This window comes from Rana temporaria, chromosome 3 (assembly GCF_905171775.1).
Source record: "Rana temporaria chromosome 3, aRanTem1.1, whole genome shotgun sequence".
NCBI lineage: Eukaryota > Metazoa > Chordata > Amphibia > Anura > Ranidae > Rana > Rana temporaria.
In genome coordinates, this window is record NC_053491.1 from 55,936,837 (window position 1) to 55,964,549 (window position 27,713).

General features: G+C 44.7%; 1 protein-coding gene across 2 annotated transcripts in view; it reads left to right on the forward strand.

Annotated features, from left to right (window-relative positions):
- The window catches only part of TM6SF1 (transmembrane 6 superfamily member 1), a 78,817-nt gene that overhangs the window by 19,284 nt on the left and 31,820 nt on the right, over window positions 1–27,713 (forward strand). For both annotated transcript variants that reach the window (XM_040342604.1, XM_040342605.1), the window contains 4 exons: window positions 5,053–5,156; window positions 11,770–11,852; window positions 19,968–20,089; window positions 27,599–27,703. In XM_040342604.1, coding sequence (XP_040198538.1) covers window positions 5,053–5,156; window positions 11,770–11,852; window positions 19,968–20,089; window positions 27,599–27,703 — 414 coding nt within the window. The remainder of the gene's footprint in view (window positions 1–5,052; window positions 5,157–11,769; window positions 11,853–19,967; window positions 20,090–27,598; window positions 27,704–27,713) is intronic.

The following is a 27,713-nucleotide window of genomic DNA, read 5'->3' on the forward strand; positions in this document are numbered from 1 at the left end:
ACATTTTACTACTTACAGTTTTGGTGTCTTGCCCGGCGGCCTCGTCCGGTCCGGCGTTCATCTGCGGCCTCGGTGGTGTCCTCCCGGCTTCTCCCGCACTGTCTCTGTGTCAAATCCCCGCTTCCCGCGCTCAGTTTGAAGCCTCCGCCGACATATACCGAGCACAGTACACTCGGGTATATTCGGCCAGGCTCGGCTTCTCACGCATAAACATCACAGAGCGTGACTATGAGCGAAGCAGAGCCTGGCCGAATGTACCCGAGTGTACTGCGCTCGGTATATGTTGGCGCAGGCATTCAAACTAAGCGCGGGAAGCGGGTATCGGCATATATCGCGCACCCACGATTTTGCCCTGATTTTCAGGGCAAAAAAGTGTGCGGTATACGCTGATAAATACGGTACTTGCCTTCCTTCTCTATCTACATCGTAAATATACTATAGAGTTTGCCTTGTGCACTAGATAAAATTGTTTCTGGAAGTCAGCTGCTCCTTACAAAGATATTTTATTCAGTTTTAATATCTCCCTTCTCTTCTTTCATAGGAAACTATATAAAATATAAAAAAATGTTAAATATTTTAATCCACCTTACAGCTTTCACCCGCGAGCCCTTTCAGAAAATCTTGCAGTCTCTCTATGGATTAATTTAATTTAATTGTACTTCTAAATCCTGAATGGAAAATATTTTAGCACATTTGGAGCAGATTAAAGATTAATGTTGTTTTTCAGAAATATTAAAATGCAGCAACAATAGTTGTTAAGCAGCAATTTTGCACAAATTGTTAACTCTTCTGCAGATCTATGTACATGGTCAACTGCATCTTCTATGGAATATGTAATCATATGAACATAATTTTATCTTCTGCCCTTTGGAAGTGTTAGGCCTCGTACACACAACGGTTTTCCTCGGCAGAATCCACCAAGAAACTTGGTCGTGTGTACATTTTTCATCGAGGAAACTGTCGAGGAACTCGTCGAGCCAAAAAGAGAGCATGTTCTCTTTTTCCTCGACGGGAATGGAGAAAATTGTCTCGTTGAGTTCCTCGACAAGCCTAACAAGATCTTGACGAGGAAAACGATGTGTTTCGCCCACCGAGTTCCTCCGTCGTGTGTACGAGGCCTTAGTTGAGTTTTTAGGCTTGTGTAGCCTACAATTACAGTTAGGCCTCAAATACACTGGATGTTTAGCCCCAGTGCACGAGACTCCAGCGTTTATGTGCAGGTGGAAGGCATAGGTACATTGTCTAGCCCTGCTGCTGGTGACCTGTAAAACTCTGTGAGAGGCTGACAGCTGCTGCGACTGTACAGGGCTGGATGATGCATCAACTGGTACTAATGTTTTGGGTAGCATGTGCCCAGGCAGGAATACCTAGAATGCAAGCCGTCTCGGCATTTGTCCCTGGATGCATATTGCCCTAAACCTGTTCTGATGCTGTGGCTGTAAGTCTCCCAACCACTATCTTATGTCTATGGATAATTTTAAAGTTATAGAACAGAATGTGGTCTGTCCTCTGGACTTATTGCACCTGGGAAGAACAATAAAATGGGCTGATTAGGTTTCAACTGCCAATCAGCTATGGTTGCCATGCACGGAATAGCTTCATATATATGATTGTATTGTTGGTCAGTTTACTGTCTGGGAGAAAAAATACAAATGAAAGATAGAAAAAGATTGTTTAGTGCGCCATACACCTAACAAAAATATTGATCCATCTACTTTCCAACAGATGGATTTTCTATCCAGACCGATCAGAACAATTTCAATAAAATCAATTGGTGGCACAATATTGGGTTTTTGCATATAATATTGCTTGCACAAATGCAACAAATACTCACATTTAGAAAGAAAATCACTGTATTTTCTCTAATATATGTAGTTTCTACATTGTCAACCACACCTTGTGGCAATAATACTTCCCCCCCCCCCCCCCGATTGAGATATTTATGGAAAAAGATGCATTATGGCCAATTGGTGGTGCTCATCCCACGAGCAGAGCACTAGGCAATGGGAGCTTGCATGTTGGGGTGGCACCAGGTAGACAAAGGAGACAAGTTATAGATAGACACTCCACAGAGGAAGCCTTCAAAGTCTGTTAATGCTGTAAAGACTTATAGAAAGAGAAGGAGGGTGCACCGATTTTGTGCATTACCAAAGCTAAAATGTATAAAAAAAAATAACAAGAGTAATACAAACAAGCGTTATAAAAAGGCTTATTAATACTCCAGCAATTGGAACCGTGCCTCTAGACACTTGCAACCTGGACCGGATGTTAGGAGGAACCAGATGGCATCGCAAACGGCTTACTTGTTACGTGTAGACAAACATGTTCCACAACGCTCAGGTATTGGAGTAATATCCACGCTTATGTTGTTCTGTAAGCATGAGATCCTTCACCTTATTTATGTCTTCTACCCTGTTTAGCCAAAGACTAATTGTCGGTGGCTGTGGGTTTTTCCAAGTGAGAGGGATACAAGACTTGTCTGCGTTGAGGTGACAGATAATCTATCTTTTATACATTTTAGCTGGGATGTTTGAAACATACAACCACCGCTTTTTATCAACTGCTCTCTCTCTTAGCATTGGAAAATTTGACAAAAGTGGTAAATATCACACTAATGAAATAAGAAAAATAGATCCGTGAAGCCTCGTACACACGATCAGTCCATCCGATGAGAACGGTCTGAAGGACCGTTGTCATCGGTTAACCGATGAAGCTGACTGATGGTCCGTCGCGCACACAACACCATCGGTTAAAAAAACGATCGTGTCAGAACGCGGTGACGTAAAACACAACGACGTGCTTAAAAAAAACAAAGTTCAATGCTTCCAAGCATGCGTCGACTTGATTCTGAGCATGCGTGGATTTTTAACCGATGGTTGTGCCTACTAACGATCGGTTTTGACCTATCGGTTAGGAATCCATCGGTTAAAATTAAAAGCAAGTTGGCTTTTTTTTAACCGATGGTTAAATAACCTATGGGGCCCACACACGATCGGTTTTGACCGATGAAAACGGTCCATCAGACCGTTGTCCTCTGGTTAACCTATCGTGTGTACGAGGCCTAACTGTCAAATAGGGCAGCCTTATGTCAGGGTCCTGCCCCTAGTGTAGTCTTTCTAGTATGATATTTAGCTATATTGTCATTGTAAATTCTGAGAAAGAAGCCTTGTACACACGTCCGGGTTTCTCGTCAGTTTTTTTTAATCATTTTGATTATTTTTGTTTTTTACACTGTTGCTTTAAAAACAATTTTTTGATCACTTTTATTGCTGTCACAAGGAATGTAACCCAGATGAAACCCGGCCAGGGGTGACACCATCATGTAGAACCAGGAGCAGGAAAGGGCCCCTCCTTGGAAGGGCCAGAAGCCGTGGGTGCAACAACTTTCTGGTATGAGGGGGGAGTGTCTTGGTACCAACTTGCTAGAGCCAACGGATGTCTCTCTTGCAAAAGCAATCCTAATGGCTAACTAGCCACAGGATCACTTTTATAAGCAGCGGTGGGGGGGGGGGACTTCTCCCCCCTCCCACTGCCTTCCGTTGCTTTCTCAGACTGTCTTGTCTCACCGCAAGTCCCGATCAACCAGCCGGAGCTTCTGCCAGCTGATCATAGAGGCGAACAAAGACAGAAGACAGAACCGCTCTGTCAGCCTCCATGATATAGAAAACTGGAAGTTATGCGCATACATCACTGCCAATTTCTCCACGATGTTTACATTCTTTGTGACAGCAATAAAATAATTTTTTTTTTTTAAAGTGCCCCCATCCCCTTGTGCACATGTGCAAAGGTGAATGCACACGTCAGTCCGCATGCACGCAAAATGATCATCCCATACATATGAGGTATCACTGCGGTTGGTGGGGGGGGGGCATAGTTTCCCATTTTCATCCCGGCCCTGGATTAGTTTGTCCCTGCACTGAGTAGCACTGTGGCAGACTAATGGGGGTGAGCTGTGCTAATGCACTAGCCTGCTCAATGCCCTGCTGCCTGTCCTGCTGTAATTCAGGATGGAGTACTGCAGTCTGGGGGGGGGACACCATGTTTTACTGCATCGGGTGGCACCAACCCTAGTGATGCCATGCCACCGGTGACAGGTACTCTTTATAGAGGGATCTGAGGTCAATAAGACCCCAAATCTCTCTTTTGTACTTGAAAGCATTCAAAGCACGAAGATCCGCATTTTTTAATACTTTCAATTTTCAAAAAATGGCACCGTTAAGATGCCGGTAAACCGGAAGTGATGTCATCTCTTCCGGGTTACCATAGCGGCAACCCAATCAAAGCCGATCCTGGCTTTCTTTGGCTCTCCGACTGGCCAGCGGACATGCCGGCTAGTAGCCCTCCTGGTGGGAAGGGAGAGCCCGACCAAGCGCAGAAGGAAGTGGTAGGAGAGGGGGGAAGTCCCCTCCTGCTGCTTGTAATACCAATCAAGCGGCTGGTTAGCGACCGTCAGCTCTAAAAACGGTACAGGGGTAGCTGCAGGCACCCCCCAACCCCCCCCCCCCGATACAACCACTTGATGGTCAACCAAATGACGAGTTACGTGATTTGGCGGCAATTGGTTAACGTTACATTTCTGTCAAAAAAGCAATATTCTTGTAAGGAAACTTGGTTTTACTTAAAGACATTATATAACGACTAAATTGATGTCTGCATTGCATGTTCAAACCTTAATATCATAAATAATATGTTCGATTTTTTTTCACTCTGGGAGTATATTATAAGTTTGGAAATTGTAGAGAAATACTTAAAGAGGAAGTAAATTTCCCTGGTTTCTTTGTACCTATAGGTAAGCCTATAATAAGGCTTACCTGTAGGTACTGTAAATATCTCCTAAACTTGCACCGTTTAGGAGATATTTACTGTATATGCCGCCAATTACATCCCCAGGGCATGCGCTCTGACGGAATGGCCGACCGTGCCGCCCATGTAAATGCTATGCTTTCTATGTTGGCGTAAAAAAGGTACAATTGTATGTAGTTGACACAAAAAAAAAATATGCAGAACACCTCTTTTGTGTTAAATAGTAATTATCATAATATAATTTTCCAGAGTGAGCCTCATCTGAACACAGCTCATGGTCACATGATCTGCTACTGGGATGGCACTGCTCATTACCTGATGTACCTACTGATGGTGGCAGCCATCGCTTGGGAGTAAGTGGTTGAATACAAACATTAGCATAACCAATGTGTGTATTATAAACAATTTGTAGTTGTAATAAACACTAACTCATTTTGCATAGACAATACTGGGCATGAATAAAAACAAAATAAACATTTACTACAGGTTGCATGTACTGTATTTATAATGTTTAGTTTACACAATAAGTGTAACAAGTTTAGCAATTATCTACAATAAGAAAGCCTGTGCTTGCTGGCTGCATGCATATAACTGACTAAAGCAAATGGTGCCATATCTGTTAGGAATAAAGGGGGGCTGTGTCTATCCTTTGAATCATTCAGCGAGGAAGTTGAGTTTGTCACCTGCTGGATATAAAATATGTACAGTATCTCACAAAATTGAGTACACCCCTCACATTTTTGTAAAAATGTTATTATATCTTTTCATGGGAAACCACTGAAGAAATGACACTTTGCTACAATGTAAAGTAGTGAGTGTACAGCTTGTATAACAGTGTAAATTTACTGTCCCCTCAAAATAACTCCACACAGAGCCAATAATGTCTAAACCGTTGGCAACAAAAGTGAGTACACCCCTGAGTAAAAATGTCCAAATTGGGCCCCAAGTGTCAATATTTTGTGTGGCCACCATTATTTTCCAGCACTGCCTTAACCCCCTTAGCGGTAAACCCGAGCGTGACTCGGGGTGGATTTTCAATGTTAGGATCGGTATCCCCGAGTCACGCTCGGGCCGGACGCGCAGAGTGTGCAGCGGCGCGGCTTACCTGCTCGCTGAATCCACAGGCAAGTTACTTACCTTGTCCCTGGATCCAGCGATGCCACCGCACTGTGTGAGTGTTCTTTCTCCCTGCAAACTGTAGATTGTCCAAAAGTGTCCCTTTATGTCAAAAATGGTTTTAGATCAGCTAGAAAACAGCGATAATAAATTATAATCACTTGCAGAATTGTGCGATAGCGATTTGTGGGGAAATACGTCATAAAAAAATAAAAGTAATGACAGCGACAATTCTGCAACTGAGCAAATTTCAATGATTTTTAGTTGATTACATTATTGAATAATTTTTATTATAATTATATTATTATTTGTTATAATTATTTATAATTATTTATTATATTATAATTTATATTTTTGTTTTTTTTTAAAAATCATACCCGGGATGCCTACTAGTCTCTTGTTTGGTCAGATTTAAGTGAGTTATTCCTAAAAATCACAGGCCTACATTATAAAATGCCAAATTTTCTTGCAAAATAATTGTACCGCTTTTGGTACGTAATTCCAGACAGAATCATACCGCCAGGGAGGTTAACTCTCTTGTGCATGGAGTTCACCAGAGCTTCACAGGTTGCCACTGGAGTCCTCTTCCACTCCTCCATGATGATATCACGGAGCTGGTGGATGTTGGAGACTTTGCGCTCCTCCACTTTCTGTTTCAAGATGCCCCACAGATGCTCAATATGGTTTAGGTCTGGAGACATGCTTGGCCAGTCCATTACCTTTACCCTTGGCTTCTTTAGCAAGGTAGTGGTCATCTTGGAGGTGTGTTTTGGGTCGTTATCATGTTGGAATACTGTCCTGCGGCCCAGTCTCTAAAGGGGGGGGGGGGGTCATGCCCTGCTTCAGTATGTCACAGTACATGTTGGCATTCATGGTTCCCTCAATGAACTGTAGCTTCCCAGTGCCCAGGGGCGTCCCTAGGGGGGGGGGCCAGAGGGGGCCCTGACCCCCCCAACATCATGCTGTGCCCCACCATGCTGTGCCCCACCATGTGCCCCCCCGAGAGGGAGAGCGTCCCCAGTCAGCTCTGCGGGGGATTCCTCCCCCTCCCTCTGCTCGCCATCACTGCATAATGCGAGCGCTCACACAACCAGATATTCTAGCCTGGACCGTAGTACACTGTAATCACTGAACTACATTATCTCCATCCCTTCTCTCTCCCCCCCATCTGTCTCCCTCCCCCTCTCCTGTTCTTTCAAAACATTCACAATTTACTTTCACTTTCAGTTAGGCAGATAATATACGATGCAAATTTCTTTGCTGCATCCACAGATTGCAGGAAAGAAACTTGCATGATTCCCCCATCAACAGACAGTGGTGACAGGGGAATACCCCTCCTGCCCAGCAATTATATTCTCCTGACAAACAGTGATTATCACCAGTGGCTATACAGCAACCACTAGTGATAATTATAAGAGAATCTGCTCATTAATGGTTCAAATCTCAGCCAGTTCCTGCTGAACCAGCTGAGATTTAAACTGTCTATGGCTGGTCTTAGCTCTTAGGCAGCCCATACATTGATTAGCACTGTGGAGTGTCGGCTTCCTGGCGGGATCGGGCATGTGGGATTTCAAACACACCCGAGCCCATCTCTATTGGTTGTAGACAGTTGAGCTCCCTGCAGGTTGCTTAGCAGCAGTGGACCCTTCTCTGACATGCTGATCGGGATGCAATCCAGGTGATGCTCTTAGTCAAATCCTAGTCATAAATATCAGAGATTTTATTGATCAAAGCCCACACTTTACAGGCATAGAGCCCACATGGCTGCTGATCATACGGTTGATTATATTCATGTGGTTGTACTCTTGATGCTAATAAATACTGTGTTTATTAGATCTGACTGGGAGCATCACCTGGATCACATGCCGATCAGCATGTCAACAGAGAAGGTTATACAGCATTACTGCTGCTAGGTGACCAGCTGGGGGCTCGGCTCTCTATAACCAATAGTGCCAGCCTTCCCCTGCATGCACCCATAATGTCACCAGCACTAGGTCCTAATAGACTGCCGCCGCTGCCAAGGAGACAGATGCCAGACCAGCGCTGTAAATAGCAGGGACAGGACAGCTGGGGATCCTCACTGTGGCAGAACCCCAGGGCCCGGTGGCAAGACAACCTTTGCAACAATGATAGTTCTCCCACTGCTTTGGACCCTTATATTTTCTTGGTGTGCTGGTGACATATATCTCTTGTTTTCTGCCACCCTGGGGGGCCCCAGTATAGTAGGAAGGGAGCTCACTGCAGAACATATGAAAGGGCCCATAGTGGGATCGTAGTAAAGGGCCCCAGGATATATATATATATAATTGCATTTTTATAGTTGGCCCCCCTACTTTTGTCCCTGTCCCCCCATGTGCCCCCCCTAAATATGAAAGCTGGAGATGCCACTGCCAGTGCCAGCAGGACTCATGCAGCCAAAGACCATGACACTCCCACCACCATGCTTGACTGTAGGCAAGACACACTTGTCTTTGTACTCCTCATCTGGTTGCTGCCACACACGCTTGACACCATCTAAACCAAATTAGTTTATCTCGGTCTCATCGGACCACAGGACAGTTGTTCTATAGCTTCCATCAGAGTAAAGTGCTCTGTGGATGGAGGAGGTGGACCTTTTATTTATCCGCCTGTGCTCTATACACACTACAAATCCCATCATAGTCCATCTTGAGAGCGAGCATGAGAGGGTGACTACATGCCTACATACAGTGGGACCAGGGACAATGAACATAGCCACCCTCTAATTGAGGAAAATCACAACAGCAAACAACAAGGAAATTGGAAAAGGCCAAAAGCAATAGAAGGGACTTTTTGTACTAAGAATACATATTTGAATAGATTTTTTTTTTAACCAGAGTTTAGTGTCACTTTACATGATAAGAATTTTTTAATTATCGAGTCAAGTCATGACATTAACACACCATCTGTGTTTCATGATATGAAGTAATTTAAACAAGATTTCTAAAATATTTAGTAGTTGAAACAGTTATGTACAGTAAGTAGAACTGGATCAAAATCCCTCCATTACAATCAGAGGTACAACACTAATGCCGCGTACACACGACCGGAAATCCCGACAAGAAAAGTCAGATGTGAGCTTTTGGTCGGAAATTCCGACCGTGTGTAGGCTCCGTCGGACTTTTGCTGTCGGAATTTCCACCAACAAAAATCCGCTCGTCTGTATGCGATTCCGACATGCAAAAAAACACGCATGCTCAAAATCAAGCAGAAGAGCCGAATCGCCTATTGAACTTCATTGATCTCGGCTCGTCGTACGTCTTGTACGTCACCAACATTAAGTCAGAAAAAATCCATGGTTTTCTTGTCGGAATTTCCGATCGTGTGTACGCGGCATAAGTCACTCAGTACAAGAGGCATTTGCCATTAAAGGAAGGGCCATCAGATACTAAATATAAGTGTTAAAGCATATAGGGCCAGATTCACAAAAGAGATACGACGGCGTATCTCCTGATACGTTGTCGTATCTCTGTGTTAGGGCCGTCCTAACTATGCGACTGATTCATAGAATCAGTTACGCATAGCTAGCCCTAAGATCCGACAGGTGTAATTGAATTACACTGTCGGATCTTAAGGATGCAATTCTAGGCCGGCCGCTAGGTGGCGAGGCCATTGCGTAGAATATGCAAATGAATAGTTACGGCGATCCACGAACGCTTGCGCTGCCCGTCGATCTAACTTTACGTCGTTTCCGTCGAGTTACGCCGCGTAAAATTAGGGCTGAGCCCTAGTTGTCCTAAGCCATGTTAAGTATGGCCGTCGTTCCCGCGTCGAAATTTAAAAAACAACGTCGTTTGCGTAATTTATCCGTGAATGGCGCTGGACGCCATTTACGTTCATGTCTAAACAAATGACGTCCGTGCGACGTCATTTAGCGCAATGCACGCAATTTACCCGACGGAGCATGCACAGTACGTTCGGCGCGGGAACGCGCCTAATTTAAATGGTGCCCGCCCCATTTGAATGGGGCGGCCTTGCGCCGAGCGCATTTACGTTACACCGCCGCAAGTTTACAGGTAAGAGTTCTGAGAATCAGGCACTTACGCTGTAAACCTGCGGCGGTGTAACGTAAATCACATACGTTACGCTGCCGTGGAGCAACGTAATTCTACGAGAATCTGGCCCATAGTATCTAAACTCAAGATCAGGAATGTAATACATTGTAGCTTACTAGTCCTTGGTATGGTGGCTGCATTTCAAGCTTTTTCTGCTTTACTTTTACCTGGTGATCCTCCTGCAAATGACATGCTTCCTGTCCATGGGTCACTCCTCCACTGTTATCTATGGAGGGGAGCCTTGGTTTTCACCCTAGGCTTCTCTCCTGATATTCATTGCAGACATGTCAATATCTCTTGAAATCCATTTCATGGGGGCAGTGCAATTGGTGATATAGCTAGGAAGGAAGATATTCTTCTGTGCAGCTCACAGGAAAAGCCACCACATTTCCGGCAAGGTCAACAGGCATTTTCTGTATTTGCTGAAAATGTTCTTGGCTTGAGAAAAATAAATAAAGCGAAAGCAGCCGCCACATCTGAGGACTGTAAGCTGCAATATGTTGTGTTTTTTACTTGGGTTTAGTTCAGCTTTAACTACATTCCCACCAGAGACACTCTAGTTTTGTGCAATATTTTGCACAAATGCACCTTTGAACATTAAACTCTATTGCTTTACCTACAGTATTAGCCTCTGTATTTCTGATTGGCATTATTTTAAAGCGGAGTTCCGGCCACAATTTCACTTTTTAAATATAAATACCCCTGTAATACACAAGCTTAATGTATTCTAGTAAAGTTAGTCTGTAAACTAAGGTCCGTTTTGTTAGGTTGTTACAGCATTTAGACACTTTATAAAATAGAATTGACATCTTAAGTGTGGGCATCATGAAGCCAGACTGTATGACTTCCTGGATTTCAGCCTTGCAGATCTCGCACTTGCTGCACAAGCAGTGTCAGATCAGGTTTCAGCACCTGTGCTGTCCAAGTCACATGATTCTTCGAGACTGGGGAGTGCACAGACTCCTGGAAAGTTACACCCACTACATTCCCAGGAGTCTGTGCGGTGTAGGTTAGGAAGCATTAAGCACCTAGGTGCAGGAAGTGGGAAGATTAACTATTCTGCCTAGCAACAACACTTTGAAGGCATCTAAAAAAAAAAAATTTTTTCGTAAAGGACTAATGACATTTTTTTTTAAAACTACTGATGTAATGTTATATTTATGGGTGGAACTCCACTTTAAATAACATATAATGATTTCAAATGCAGCAATGCAGAGTCACATTCATTATTGGGCTCCTAAAGTCATATAACCTTGTGTCCGTTATTCCTACCTATATTGGAACTACTAAACTATTGTTTGTATGGGGTGATTTCTAATTATGACGTAAGACCCAGGAAGACACACACATACAATAAAAAAAACTTTCCGTGCATTAAGGTAAAAAATGTTTAGGCGTTCATTTCCAGCACTGTGCATGTCTGCAGCTCTTCTCTCACCTCACCTCCGGGTCTCACTTACCTCACTTACCTTGCTGGAGCACCGGAAGCATGTGCTGTCAATCAAAGCCAGTGACGAGGGACCGAGTCCCGCTGTCTGTGCAACGGACGCAGCAGCGGGGCTCGGCATTGAGCACACACGAGTGCCCCCATGGGAATCAGCTTTTGGTGGAGGCTTTGGACAGAGTGGAGGAGCCAAAAGCTCTAGCAGCGGAACTGAGAGGAGGAGGCTCTGTGCAATTCCACTGAACAGAGCACATAAGTATTGAGATGTTTTGTTATTTAAAAAAAAATGCCCTTTACAATCACTTTAATGTGTATTGCTGTTTTCTTCTACAGTCAGAATTACAGGACAATTGGCCTTTATTGGATTGGATCTATTATAATGAGCATGGTTGTCTTTGTTCCTGGAAGCATTGCTGGTAAGTATCACAGGTACATAATAGGCAATCACACTTAATATAATTCTGCAACACAAGGCCCCATACTTACTGTCATGCAGCTGAAACTGCTTCACATTTTTTGGTGCATTAGCAGCCTATTCAAACGAATGCACTACCTTAACACAGTACAAACCAATGCACAGCACAGTGTGTGTTAACACTTTCTGACCGTGTGAACTCGAAATAAGGGTCGGATTTACGATCACCTTTTAAGGAAAGCAGACCACCACTGACAATGCAGGTTGCTGTCAGTATAGTACTGTATATTAAAAAGTTCCAGACTTCCATCCCACCTGCCACTATACAGGTGATACTCGAAAATTTTTAATATTGTGCAAAAGTTCATTTATTTCACTAATGCAACTTAAAAGGTGAAACTAATATATGAGATAGACTCATTACATGCAAAGCAAGATAGTTCAAGCCGTGATTTGTCATAATTGTGATGATTATGGCTTACAGCTCATGAAAACCCTAAATCCACAATCTCAAAAAATTTGAATATTGTGAAAAGGTGCAATATTCTAGGCTCAAAGTGTCCCACTCTAATAAGCTAATTAATCTATAACACCTGCAAAGGGTTCCTGAGCCTTTAAATGGTCTCTCAGTCTGGTTCAGTAGGAATCACAATCATGGAAAAGACTGCTGACCTGACAGTTGTACAGAAAACCATCATTGACACCCTCCATAAGGAGGGAAAGCCTCGAGGTAATTGCAAAAGAAGTTGGATGTTCCCAAAGTGCTGTATTAAAGCACATTATTAGAAAGTTATGTGGAAGGGAAAAGTATGGAAGAAAAAGGTGCACAAGCAGCAGGGATGACCGCAGCCTGGAGAGGATTGTCAGGAAAAGGCCATTAAAAAGTGTTGGGGACTTTCACAAGGAGTGTGGAAAAAAAGGGAGAAAAAACTGCGCTAGACCAAACATATACGTGAAAAAGCTGCCAGCACACAAACAAAGTGAAACAGAAATGGTAAAACAATAGTTCAGCGCTAATGAATATTGTGATCAATAGTTATAATGACACAAATGATGCAAAATATATATATATAAAGTCCGTGTGGGAACCTTGTGTCTCAAAACTTGTGACACTGAGTGAATCAGTAAATCACACCAATGAGTGAAGACATTCAAATTCCAAAACAAAGTGATAGGTGGATGTATCAACCTTGAGTATACAGTTGCCTGAAGGGATCACCAAGGCATCAAAAAGGGTAAGTATGATGGGTACTCTTACCGGTGGTTGTGGACTCAACTGCTTGTGATAACAGTAAGTCTTAAAGGCGTAGTGGTCTCGACGGACCTGAATCTCTGCATGGACGACCTCCCCAGACGGCGATGGCTGTATGAATCCTGATGAGACGAATACCACCAATAACAGAAACCGGACGGATGCGACTTCCAATGCAGGGCATATATAAAGCCCCAGTGGACTCACAGGGCAAAATGGGCAAAAAATGAAAGAAAAAAGAAAAAGATGCTCCAAATGATGCAGGTCAAATTAAACTATGACAGGTTTTATTTAAAAGAAAGAAAAAAACATAAAAAATATATGATCACGTGAATAGTAATAAAAGCAGTATGGGGTGCTGTAAAGCGGATCCGACGCGTTTCGGCTTAGAGAGCCGTCAACAGGGGCATTTCACTGCACCCCCATACTGCTTGCTTTTATATATATAATAAACCGAAAACCAACCCACACAGGGGCGGGAACAGGAAATTATGTGATAGATCTGAAGGAAATGATGACATACATCAACATATATCACAGCATCCATCATACATACAAAATCCAATAAAATATATATATAAAAAATCTCTATATAAGAATTCTTATTGGAATAACCTAAAATGTAGGGTGAACCCATCTTCACTTCAAAACTGTTGTATTGAACATTTAAAAGGCTAGGTTAATGTCGACAATAGGTGACATCCTATGAAAGTAGTGTGAGGGGACACCAGGAAAAAAACAATATGGCCGCCGCAATACAGAGGGCACAATTTACACCACATGCCGACCTCGTCGGCTTAACATATACTGAAGGGTAAAGTATGTGTCCCCATGTGGGTGTTTAAACAAAAAGGGAGGCCCCATATTCAAATCCCAGCTGTGTCACTAAGGCCTCTCCGGGGCCTTACTATAACCCGCAGGACTGAGGGAGATCACGGCAGAGGACTTGCAGCTGATGTCCAATAGGACTCACGTAGACGTGAGTCCTATTGGACATCAGCTGGCCGTCCTCCGCCCTGTTGACGGCTCTCTAAGCCGAAACGCGTCGGGTCCGCTTTACAGCACCCCATACTGCTTTTATTACTATTCACATGATCATATATTTTTTATGTTTTTGTTTATTTTAAATAAAACCTGTCATGGTTTAATTTGGCCTGCATCATTTGGAGCATCTTTTTCTTTTTTCTTTCATTTTTTGACCATTTTGCCCTGTAAGCCCACTGGGGCTTTATATATGCCCTGCATTGGAAGTCGCATCCATCCGGTTTCTGTGATTGGTGGTATTCGTCTCATCAGGATTCATACAGCCATCGCCGTCCGGGGAGGTCGTCCATGCAGAGATTCAGGTCCGTCGAAACCACTACGCCTTTAAGACTTACTGTTATCACAAACAGTTGAGTCCACAACCACCGGTAAGAGTACCCATCATACTTACCCTTTTTGATGCCTTGGTGATCCCTTCAGGCAACTGTATACTCAACGTTGATTCATCCACCTATCACTTTGTTTTGGAATTTGAATGTCTTCACTCATTGGTGTGATTTACTGATTCACTCAGTGTCACAAGTTTTGAGACACAAGGTTCCCACACGGACTTTATATATATATTGTGACGAGATCCTTTTTCACCCGGTTATGCTCTCCCGACACTCCTCTGCTACCAGTGAGTCAGCTTGCAGATTGCAGCGTCTGATGGTCCAGTCATCCAAGGTTCCGGGGTCCAAACTACAGCTATGTGCCGTTCAGACCCATTAAAAACAAACACCAGGCAGGCTGTATGTAAGTTCAAACAGGACTCTTTATTTTCAATTACACAGCACACTTTTATACAGAATTTTGGAACATCCCACTCCCAACAACCGCTTTCCTATTGGTCAATTGTAAAGTATGCAGTCTTCACTCAGGTCCTCCTTGACCATGCAAATGAGGACTTGAAATAGTCAACAGGGATTGGTCCAATAGCTTGGATAGAAAGACTTGTGTATTGAGACAGAAGCCCCAGGGGGTAATCAATGTACACAATAACCCGGTCTACTTAATTACTACCTCTGAGAGGTTACATTCCTTTTAGACAATAGAATGCTAATTCAATACAGCTGACAGGCTTCTGACCTTTAGAACAATACAAAGTCCCTTAGCGTAAACACATACATCTTCAAACATACATAATAGATTCAATTAACCTTCAATCCACAATTCTAGCCAGACGGACTGTCTCCAACACCCGCTCTTAACCTGCAGAACACAATAAAAGGTATTTCACAAGCTGGTTCCACTTAGCATTTCAAAAGCCGGTGTCCTTGCATTGAATGTCCCTCTCCTGTGTAACAGATGTCAAGTAGAAGCACTTTAATATCTCAAGATCCATGACATTACTTCCCCTGGGAAACAGTCCAACAGCCGCAGTGGGACCCAAACGGGTCAACTCGAGGATGTTGGAAAAGTAGTCTTAAGGTTCCAGGACTGTCCACTGGGATGACCCATCTGCCTTCCTGTTTTGAGGTCCTGGCCCATAATCGGACGGCAAGAGGCTCGCATTCAGTCCTTTCCAAAAGCCCCTGTCCCGGCTAGGTCTGGCACACATCTCCCCCTTTGGCAGGAGACTAACACTGGGAGAGATCCCAATTCCGGTACCCACCCCGTACCCCAGATACCTTGTCCCAAACAGAGCATTACTCACCCAGCCAATCTCTGCCTCTCTCAGAGAACACGCCTGCCGCTGGGGAGAGGCCTGGACTGGCCCTTCTCCCTGGAGTCCTTTCAGCCGCTGGAGAGAAGACAGGGTGGCTGGGCTCAGTTCATCATGCTGTTGGGGATCTGGTCCAACTGGCCACCATTCCTGGGGTATACCAGTGGAGACTGAAGTCCCATCCACTGATGCTAGGTGAAAATCCCCCGGTGCTTGCAAAGCAAAGCCGACATCCTCCTGTCTTAGTGCCGCACCATTTTCTGGGGTTGTGTCAGGGGAGATCGGAGTCCCATCCACTACCACAGGAACCCCCTCTTCTGTTAGTTGAGAGCAGAGGCCCGGGGCACTCTGCTCTGTTGCCAGCTCTTCCGCTGGGCTGCTGTGAGTGGAGACCACAGTCCCAACCACCGATATCCGCTCAAGCTGTAGTGGGGTGCAGCCGCCAGTAGCATCCTGTCCTGCTGCCAGTGATTCAGCTGGGAGTAAGAGCTTTACCACCTCAGCTTGTTGCTGGGGAGGGGGGCCAACCGCCCCAGCTCCCTGGAACTCCACAGTTGGTCGCAGTGCTGGGCAGAGATGGCTAGCATTCTGCCCTGTTGCCAGGACTTCTGCTGGGGGTGCATAATCCATAACATCCTCTGAACAGTCCATACATTCTGTAATCTGTGGCTGGGGAGTGATCGCCATCTTCTCACCCTGAGCCTCCGGAACTGCCACGGGGGTGGGGTAGAGGTCTTGATCCCTCCGTCCGGTGACCAGCACTTCAGCTGGGGAAGTTCCTTGTAACTCCACAAATACTGCCCTTGGTGCTGGGCAGAGCACAGTGAAGTTTGGCCCTGATACCAGCTCTTCTGCTGGAGGCTCCCCAGGTTGTTCTTCCTCAGCAGAAAAGTCTATCAAATCCCCTGTCTCTACAACTGGTGTCTGGGGATAGAGGTTCATCATCTCCTGTCCATGGAACCCAGAAGATGCTATGGGTACTGAGCAGAGGTTAGCAGAGCTCGGCCCTGCGGTCAGTACTTCATCTTTGGGAATGGCAAGCTCCCGATTTTCCACTGCTGATTCATCAGCCAGGATTTCAGCGTTGTCAGCTGATATTTCCTCATAGTCCCAGGTAAAGGGAACCTCACCCTGCTGCTGAGCGGAGTCTAGCAGCTGTTTGTAGGCGATTTCCAGTTCCCATTCCTGAGCGGCCAGGAATTCCAAATCTTCCTGTAACCAGTGCACTTCCGGGACATTCAGTCTTCGCTCTCTGTGCTCCATTATGTCCTCCAGACGCCACTCCCGATTGCTCCCAAAGTCGGGATTACTGGACATCCTCCAATACAATAATCCCAGGCCATCATAGCCAAAGCCTTCCGTGGGGCTGTCATCCGTTGGCCACGGGCACTCTTGGACTACATACCACCGGAGGGCTCTGTAGCTCTCGTCCAACCGCATCTCTTCCCGGATCAGCCTGCTTAACTCTGCTGTCCACTCCTGCTTTGGTTGTTCCCCCAATAACAGCATCCGTACTTCATACTGTGACCAGTACCTTACATGGATGGAGGGGAGAGCTTTTCCCTGGTGTCGCTGCTCACGGGCTAGCGCTTCTTTCCAGAGTTCGCAGCGGATCGAATCAGACCATCCAAGCAGGACCTCTTCTGATACTGGTCCTCTGCGCTTTATCTGCTTCTCTCGCAACCTCCTTCTGAATTCTTCTTCCATGGTTACTGGTATCTGTACCTCTCCTTTTTTTCCCTTTGGTGCTGCTTCTTTAGGCGTTGTCACCGATTGCCGTATTTCTGCAATTCTCAGCTCATGTTGCCGCTCTCGTTCTCTCTGTTGCCGCTCTCATTCTCTCTGTTCCTGCAGCCGGACGTCTCTAATGGTATTCTGTATGACGGTCTCTGATGGGTTAGCACCATATAATGCCAACCGCTGTTGAACTCGCTGCTGGAACAAGTCTTCAACTGACCGGGGTCCTGCATCACCATCCCTCTGATCCATCTCGGCTAGCGCAATGATCAGGGTGGCCTTGTTCTTCCCACCGGTCCCTCCACGGCTCTCAAGCAAGTCTTTTAGCATGGTTCTCCTCCAGGCTGCATAGCTGGTCATTCATGGTGGTGGTTTGGAGTTGTCCCAGTAACTGGAGAGCAAATCCCACTGCTGCCACCAATGTGACGAGATCCTTTCTCGCCCGGTTCTGCTCTCCCGACACTCCTCTGCTACCAGTGAGTCAGCTTGCAGATTGCAGCGTCTGATGGTCCAGTCATCCAAGGTTCCGGGGTCCGAACTACAGCTATGTGCCGTTCAGACCCATTAAGAACAAACACCAGGCAGGCTGTATGTAAGTTCAAACAGGACTCTTTATTTTCAATTACACAGCACACTTTTATACAGAATTTTGGAACATCCCACTCCCAACAACCGCTTTCCTATTGGTCAATTGTAAAGTATGCAGTCTTCACTCAGGTCCTCCTTGACCATGAAAATGAGGACTTGAAATAGTCAACAGGGATTGGTCCAATAGCTTGGATAGAAAGACTTGTGTATTGAGACAGAAGCCCCAGGGGGTAATCAATGTACACAATAACCCGGTCTACTTAATTACTACCTCTGAGAGGTTACATTCCTTTTAGACAATAGAATGCTAATTCAATACAGCTGACAGGCTTCTGACCTTTAGAACAATACAAAGTCCCTTAGCGTAAACACATACATCTTCAAACATACATAATAGATTCAATTAACCTTCAATCCACAATTCTAGCCAGACAGACTGTCTCCGACAACCTCTCTTAACCTGCAGAACACAATAAAAGGTATTTCACAAGCTGGTTCCACTTAGCATTTCAAAAGCCGGTGTCCTTGCATTGAATGTCCCTCTCCTGTGTAACAGATGTCAAGTAGAAACACTTTAATATCTCAAGATCCATGACATATATATTTTGCATCATCTGTGTCATTATAACTATTGATCACAATATTCATTAGCGCTGCACTATTGTTTCACAATGAGTGGACTGAGGCTGGAGTCAGTGCATCAAGAGCGACCACACACAGACGGATCCTGGACATGGGCTTCAAATGTCATATTCCTCTTGTCAAGCGACGACTCCTGAACAAAAAACAACGTCAGAAGCGTCTTACCTGGGCTAAAGGAAAACACACCTGATCTGTTGCTCAGTGGTCCAAGGAGCCGGAGTATGGAGGAAGAATGAAGAGGCACACACTGCAAGATGCTTGAAGTCCAGTGTGAATTTTCCACAGTCTGTGATGATTTGGGGAGCAATGTCATCTGCTGTTGTTGGTCCACTGTGCTTCATTAATTCCGGGGTCAGCGCAGCCGTCTATCAGGAGATTTTGGAGCACTTCATGCTTCCTTCTGCAGACGAGCTCTATGGGGATGCTGACTTCATTTTCCAGCAGCACTTGGCACCTCCCCCACACTGCCAAAAGCACCAAAACCTGGTTCAATGACCGTGGGATTACTGTGCTTGATTGGCCAGCAAACTCGCCTGACCTGAACCCCATAGAGAATCTATGAGGCATTGCCAAGAGAAAGATGAGAGACATGAGACCGAACAATGCAGAAGAGCTGAAGGTCGCTATTGAAGCTTCCTGGTCTTCCATAACACCTCAGCAGTGCCACAGGCTGATAGCTTTCATGCCACGCTGCATTGAGGCAGTAATTGCTGCAAAGGGGGCCCAAACCAAGTACTGAGTACATATGCATGCTTCTACTTTTCAGAGGGCCGATATTGTTCTATGTACTTTCCTTATTTTATTGATTGCATGTAATATTCGAATTTTCTGAGATTGTGGATTTGGGGTTTTCATGAGCTGTAAGCCTTAAAAATCACAATTATGACAAATCACGGCTTGAACTATCTTGCTTTGCATGTAATGAGTCTATCTCATATATTAGTTTCACCTTTTAATTTGCATTAGTGAAATAAATGAACTTTTGCATGATATTCAAATTTTTTGAGTATCACCTGTAACAGAACTGGTGCCCAGTAATTTGTGTTCTATAGGAACCCAATACTGTCACACCGACTCCACACTATCTATGTAACACGTGCACATGATCACACTACATATAGCAAAATCCTGGGATTCATGTCATTACAATCACTTCGCAAACTTATTGCAGTACAACTTAAACATAAACAGGCGTTTTTGTTCTACAGGGAAATATGGTACACGGATTTGTTCAACATTTCTCCTAAACTTTCCATATTTGTGCCTTCCACTTTGGGCTGCATTCAAGATCTACAATCAGCCATCTGTCATTCATAACCCATCTATAGAGGTAACTTAACATATTTAACATTGACTATACTGGATTCTAATGCCGCGTACACACGATTGGTTAAACCGATGAGAATGGTCTGATGGACCGCTTTCATCGGTCAAAACCGATCGTGTGTAAGCGCCATTGGTTATTTAACCATCGGTTAAAAAAAAGCTTGTTTTAAATTTAACCAATGGATTCCTAACCGATGGGGAAAAAACGATCGTTAGTAGGCACAACCATCGGTTAAAAATCCACGCATGCTCAGAATCAAGTCGACGCATGCTTGGAAGCATTGAACTTTGTTTTTTTCAGCATGTCCTTGTGTTTTACGTCACCGCGTTCTGACGCGATTTTTAACCGATGGTGTGTAGGCGCGACGGACCATCAGTCATCCTCATTGGTTAACCGATGAAAACGGTCCATCGGTCCGTTCTCATCGGATGGACTGATCGTGTGTACGCGGCATAAGAGATCTAGAGCATGCAGCAGAATGCTATTAATATTGTTATGCCAAGAAATGTATATTATAGCCAATGGTGAAAAATGTCGAAAACCTTATTAATAGTACTTAAATAGTAATAATTATAAATTATACAGTACAGACCAAAAGTTTGGACACACCTTCTCATTCAAAGAGTTTTCTTTATTTTCATGACTATGAAAATTGTAGATTCACACTGAAGGCATCAAAACTAAATATAAAAATAAATAAAATATATTTCATATTCTAGGTTCTTCAAAGTAGCCACCTTTTGCTTTGATTACTGCTTGGCACACTCTTGGCATTCTCTTGATGAGCTTCAAGAGGTAGTCACCTGGCGCAGCACCCCATCACTCTCCTTCTTGGTCAAATAGCCCTTACACAGCCTGGAGGTGTGTTTGGGGTCATTGTCCTGTTGAAAAATAAATGATTGTCCAACTAAACGCAAACCGGATGGAATAGCATGCCGCTGCAAGATGCTGTGGTAGCCATGCTGGTTCAGTATGCCTTCAATTTTGATTAAATCCCCAACAGTGTCACCAGCAAAGCACCCCCACACCATCACACCTCCTCCTCCATGCTTCACGGTGGGAACCAGGCATGTAGAGTCCATCTGTTCACCTTTTCTGCGTCGCACAAAGACACGGGGGTTGGAACCAAAGATCTCAAGTTTGGACTCATCAGACCAAAGCACCGATTTCCACTGGTATAATGTCCATTCCTTGTGTTCTTTTGCCCAAACAAGTCTCTTCTGCTTGTTGCCTTTCTTTAGCAGTGGTTTCCTAGCAGATATTCTACCATGAAGGCCTGATTCACACAGTCTCCTCTTACCAGTTCTAGAGATGTGTCTGCTGCAAAAGGTGGCTACTTTGAAGAACCTAGAATATGAAATATGTTTTCAGTTGTTTCACACTTTTTTGTTATGTATAATTCCACATGTGTTAATTCATAGTTTTGATGCCTTCAGTGTGAATCTACAATTTTCATAGTCATGAAAATAAAGAAAACTCTTTGATTGAGAAGGTGTGTCCAAACTTTTGGTCTGTACTGTATAAAGAACTGTCTGTGACAACTCATAATAATATGATTAAATTAATACAAATCATAAACTAAATATAAATATAAACCAGGTAAAATGTGATCCACATAAACGGAAATATAAAGTCCCATCCAATCTTATCAATGTGTAAATTCCAAATTCGTAAAAAAGTCAAAACAACATATATTCCCAATGTAGTGTCCCATACACCATCCAATCTGTATATAAGCGGTGCACGATTTGTGAACCCTTCTCACAGGTGATATGTGACCTTTTTTTCACTTCACACCCACAGTGCCCTTCATCACACCTCTTGGGTGTCCTCTTGCCTAATGTAGGGGACCCCACTAGTATATTAGGGTCAGTTGCACTTTCTTAAAGTGGAGTTCCACCCAAAAATGGAACTTCTGCTTTTCGGAACCCTCCCCCCTCAGGTGTCACATTTAGCAGTATTTGCTCCCACTTCCGGGCATAGATAGTCGTATTATCTGTGGCTATCTAGGCCCCATTCGGTGCCTTCTCTGTCCCCCCCCCCCCGCTGTTTTCTGGGAGACACACAGGTCCCAGAAGAGAGCAGGGACCATTCGGATCACGCAGTGCGACTCGCGTATGCATGGTAGGGAACCAGGAAGTGAAGCCAAAAGGCTTCAGTTCCTGATTCCCTTACCGAAGATGGCAGTGGCAGCATCTAAGAGCCGAGGGACAGATTGGCTTCGGCTGCCGACATCGCAGGCGCCCTGGACAGGTAAGTGTCCTTATTTTAAAAGTCAGCAGCTGCAGTATTTGTAACTGCTGACTTTAAAAAAAACAAAAAACGGCGGACCTCCGCTTTAATAACTGTCAGCTCCAGTCTTTCTCTTTAGGCTCAGCAATAAGACAGGTTCCCAGATGGATGGATCATGAGAGGAAGCAAAACAGAGAACCCAATAGTGTAGACTGCTAAAAGTGTATTGATCTCTTAACATATAAATTGAACTTACATTTTTAAAATATCCACAGCCATAAAATAAAATAAAATGTCTCAATGGTGGCGTGCAAACCCCGCCCAGTGTGATGATGTCACTGCATCATGCCTCGTGCGCTGCGCACCAATCAGCTTTCTCAAAGGCTCCCTTGGAACACAATGCTATCACTATTTAAGCATGATTAATAAGGTTTAGAGGAAGCGCTTCACCATTGGATATAATATATATTGCATTTGAAAGTGTGGTAATAACACGTTGTAGGTGGTTGCTGCTTTTTTTTTTTTTATTATTATTATAGAGTGGTGTTGAGTAGAGTAGTGCAGAGTACCTATATTTATTTATTATGCCAAGAAACTTGCCTTTAACCACTTGCCGACCGGCTAACGCCAATATACGTCGGCAGAATGGCACGACTGCGCAAAGCAACGTACCTGTTCGATGCTTGGATGGTTCAGAACGGGGAGATGCCTATGTAAACAAGGCATTTCAATGTTCTGCCTAGTGACAGGACAGTGATCTACTGCTCCCTGTCATCGGGAGCATTGATCAGTGTCGTGTCACTTGTAGCCTAGCCCCCCCCCACAGTTAGAATCACTCCCTAGGACACACTTAACACCTTTGTCGCCCCCTAGTGTTTAACCCCTTCCCTGCCAGTAATCAGTGCATTTTTATAAAAACTGCAGAGGTGATCAAATACCACCAAAAGAAAGCTCCATTTGTGTGAAAAAAAGGACGTCAATTTTGTTTGAGTGCAACGTCGCCCGACCGCGCAATTGTCAGTTAAAGCGGCGCATGTGCCGAATCACAAAAAGTGCTCTGGTCAGAAAGGGGGTAAATTCTTCTGGGGCTGAAGTGGTTAAAATGATTGTCATTGTACCTGCTTTAGCTACTGTATGCGATCTAGGTGGAATATACTGGCCTAGATTCATGTAGGGGCGCGCATTGTTACGGCGCCGCAACTTACAGGAGCAAGTGCAGTATTCACAAAGCACTTGCTCCGTAAGTTGCGGCGGCGTAGCGTAAATGTGGCTGGCGTAAGCCCGCGTAATTCAAATGTGGAAGGGGGGGCGTGTTTTATGTTAATGTGTGATGACCTGACGTGATTGACGATGTGCCGTCCGTGTACATATCCCAGTGTGCATTGCTCCCAAGTACGCCGCAACAACGTATTGGTTTCGACGTGAACGTAAATTACGTCCAGCCCTATTCGCGAACGACTTGCGCAAACAACGTAAAAAATTCAAAAATCGAAGTGGGAACGGCGTCCATACTTAATATTGCGTGCGCCTCATAGAAGCAGGAGCAACGTTACGCCTAAAAAGCCTTACGCAAACGATGTAAAAAACTACCGCCGGGCGCACGTACGTTTGTGAATCGGCGTAACTAGGTAATTTGCATACTCTACGCTGAAAAAGACGGAAGCGCCACCTAGCGGCCAGCGTGAGAATGCACCCTAAGATACGACGGCGTAAGAGACTTACGCCAGTCGGATCTTAACCACTTCCATACCAGGTACTTACGCAGCTTCCCGCCCAAGCCAATTTTCAGCTTTCAGCACTGTCGCACTTTGAATGCCAATTGCGCGGTCATGCTACACTGTACCCAAACAAAATTGGCGTCCTTTTTTCCCCACAAATAGAGCTTTCTTTTGGTGGTATTCGATCACCTCTGCGATTTTTTTTTTTTTGCGCAACAACTAAAAAAAGGCTGAAAATTTGGAAAAAAAATTACGTTTTTATTTTTTTCTGTAAATTTTTTTGTAAATACGTTTTCTCTTTCAATTACGGGCACTGATATGGCGGCACTAATGGGCACCGATGAGATGGCACTGATGGACATCGATGAGGTAGTACTGACGGGCACAGATGAGGTGGCACTGATTGGCGGCGCTGGTATGCAACACTGATGGGCACACATAGGCGGCACTGATGGGCACACATAGGCGGCACTGATGGGCACACATAGGCGGCACTGATGGGCACACATAGGCGGCACTGATGGGCACACATAGGCGGCACTGATGGGCACTCATGGGTGGCACTGGGCACTCATAGGCGGCACAGATGGGCACTCATGGGCGGCACTGATGGATACTTATGGGTGGCACAGATGGGCACTGATAGGTGGGCACTGGGCATGGATGGGCACTGTGGGGTGGCACTGATGGACACTGGGGTGGCACTGATGGACACTGGGGTGGCGCTGATGGACACTGGGGTGGCGCTGATGGACACTGGGGTGGCAGCACTGATTTTTGCCAGGTTGCCAGTCAGTGCCCATTTGTGGGCACTGACTGGCATCTTTTTTTTTTTCTTTATGCTTTTTTTTTTTTTTTTTCTGTCATTTTTTTTTTTTTTTTTTCTGTCATTTTTTTTTTTTTGCCCACCCTGGTGCTCCAGGGTGGGCATCCCTGGTGGTCCAGTGTGGCGATCCGAGGGGGGGCTGCGCTGATAAACAATCAGCGCTAACCCCCCCTGTCAGGAGAGCCGCCGATCGGCTATCCTCTACTCGCGTCTGTCAGACGCGAGTGAGGAAGAGCCATCGACGGCTCTTCCTGTTTACATCGTGATCAGCCGTGGTTGGACACGGCTGATCACGTGGTAAAGAGTCTCCGCCGGAGGCTCTTTACCGAGATCGGAGATGCAGGGTGTCAGACTGACACCCCGCATCACCGATCGCCGCGATGCGCGCCCCCACGGGCGCGCGCGGCATGAAATCCTGCAGGACGTTCTAGAACGTCCTGTCAGGATTTCATAACCACTTCCCGGACGTAAATCGGCCATAGGCCGGGCGGGAAGTGGTTAAGCTAATGTCTGCATATCTTGCTTTCTGAATACAGAAAGAAGATACGCCGGCGCAGCTTTGAATTTACGCGGCGTATCTATGGATACGCCGGCGTAAAGCTTTGCTGAATCTGGCCCACTGTACACAAAAAAGATAACTTTGTTCTCCCCCCTGACTTATGGCTGGGTAGTTTGCTTCTTTACTTTCTTTCCCTTTCCTTATCTTTGGTCTTATTTATAAAGCTTTTACCCTTGAATAGAGACAGATTAATGCAGAAGGGGCCCTAGGCAAGATATTAGCTTTGGACTCCCACCTCTGGCTAGCATTGATGTAGATTGCACAGGGAAGGTGCCCCATTTTCACTGTCTGTACTTGCATGGCCCCATCAGTAACAAGCTGCAAGTACATCCCTCACATTTTTGTAAATATTTTATTCTATCTTTTCATGTGACAACACTGAAGAAATTACACTTTGCTACAATGTAAAGTAGTGAGTGTACAGCTTGTATAACAGTGTAAATTTTCTGTCCCCTCAACACATAGCCATTAATGTCTAAACCGCTGGCAACAAAAGTGAGTACACCCCTAAGTGAAAATGTCCAAATTGGACCCAAAGTGTCAATATTTTGTGTGGCCACCATTATTTTCCTGCCTTAACCCTGTTTGGCCTGGATTTCACCAGAGCTTCACAGGTTGCCACTGGAGTCCTCTTCCACTCCTCCATGACGACATCACAGAGCTGGTGGATGTTGGAGACCTTGCGCTCCTCCACCTTCCGTTTGGGGATGCCCCACAGATGCTCAATAGGGTTTAGGTCTGGAGACATGCTTGGCCAGTCCATCACCTTTACCCTCAGCTTATTTAGCAAGGCAGTGGTCATCTTGGAAGAGTGTTTGGGGTCGTTATCATGTTGGAATTCTGTCCTGCGGCCCGGTATCCGAAGAGAGGGGATCATGCTCTGCTTCAGTATGTCACAGTACATGTTGGCATTCATGGTTCCCTCAATGAACTGTAGCTCCCCAGTGCCAGCATCACTCATGCAGCCCCAGACCATGACACTCCCACCACCATGCTTGACTTTGTACTCCTCACCTGGTTGCCGTCACACATGCTTGACACCATCTGAACAAAATAAGTTCAACCACAGCGCCCCTTTAATATATGATCCAATCATATGGGTCCAATCACAGCTTATCAGCATTCCTTTTCTCATGCGCTGCGAAAGAAGAGCCAATAACTGGCACATTTACACTGATAATTATCAGTGCAGCCACATCAGTTCCAATCAGTACAGCATCATCAGTGCTTTCTCATCAGTGCAGTCTATCAGTGCTTTCTCATCAATACCCCTTAGTGTTGCCTCATCAGTGCAGCCTATCAGTCCTGCCTCATCAGTACCCTTTAGTGCCGCCTCATCAGTGCAACCTCATTGGTGTAGCCTCATTAGTGCCCACCACTGCAGCCTCACCAGTGCCCATCAGTGCAGCTTCATCAGTGCAGCCTCACTAGTGCCCACCAGTGAAGAAGAAAAATTACTTTGTTTCTGTTATAAAAAATTTCAAATAAGAAACTTTTTTTGGTCTTTTTTTTAACAAAAAACAAAAACCACAGTGGTGATTAAATACTTCCAAAATAAATCTCTATCTCAAGAAAATTATAAAAAAAATCATATGGGTACAGTGTTGCATGACCACGCAATTGTCATTCAAATTGCGACAGCGCTGAAAGCTGAAAATTGGCCTGGGCAGGAAGAGGGTGAAAGTGCCCGGTATTGAAGTGATTGAAAGAAGTATTTTATTACAGAGGGATTATGTTTATGATATGCAGTGCTTTAGAAAAATACATTTTTATTTTACATGTACTATTTAAAATATGCATATTGAAGGTCTAGTTATTTGTTAGAGCAGAACTATACTCAGCTATTCTCCAGTGCTGAGATCCCCCAGAGCTCCCCACCAGCTTCTGACATTTTCAGCTTAGTGGCATCCAGGTATTGATCCCCAGCTGTTTCCATTGGCTAGGCTGCTATGATGTCATTCCCACGCATTCATGGGAATTCAGTAATTTCCGCATTGCCAAAATTATTGCATTGAGCTGCGCGTGCGCAGCAAGGTACAGTGCGGAACAGGCAGCTAAGTAGCTTTAATGCGGAAGAGACATAGCATGTCTCTTCTGCATTAAACATCCTGCTTGTTCTCTATTTCTTTAAGTAAAGCTCAAATTTAACATCCGTCTAAATTGTTTGTTTTTTGTAGGAAGCACAAAGTATTCAGAAGAAAAATATATTCCAGCGACCATTTGACATGGTGCTAGCTTCCTATCTTATCGCTGCAAGTATCTTTTGTGTATTCCGTGGAATGGTGAGTCATG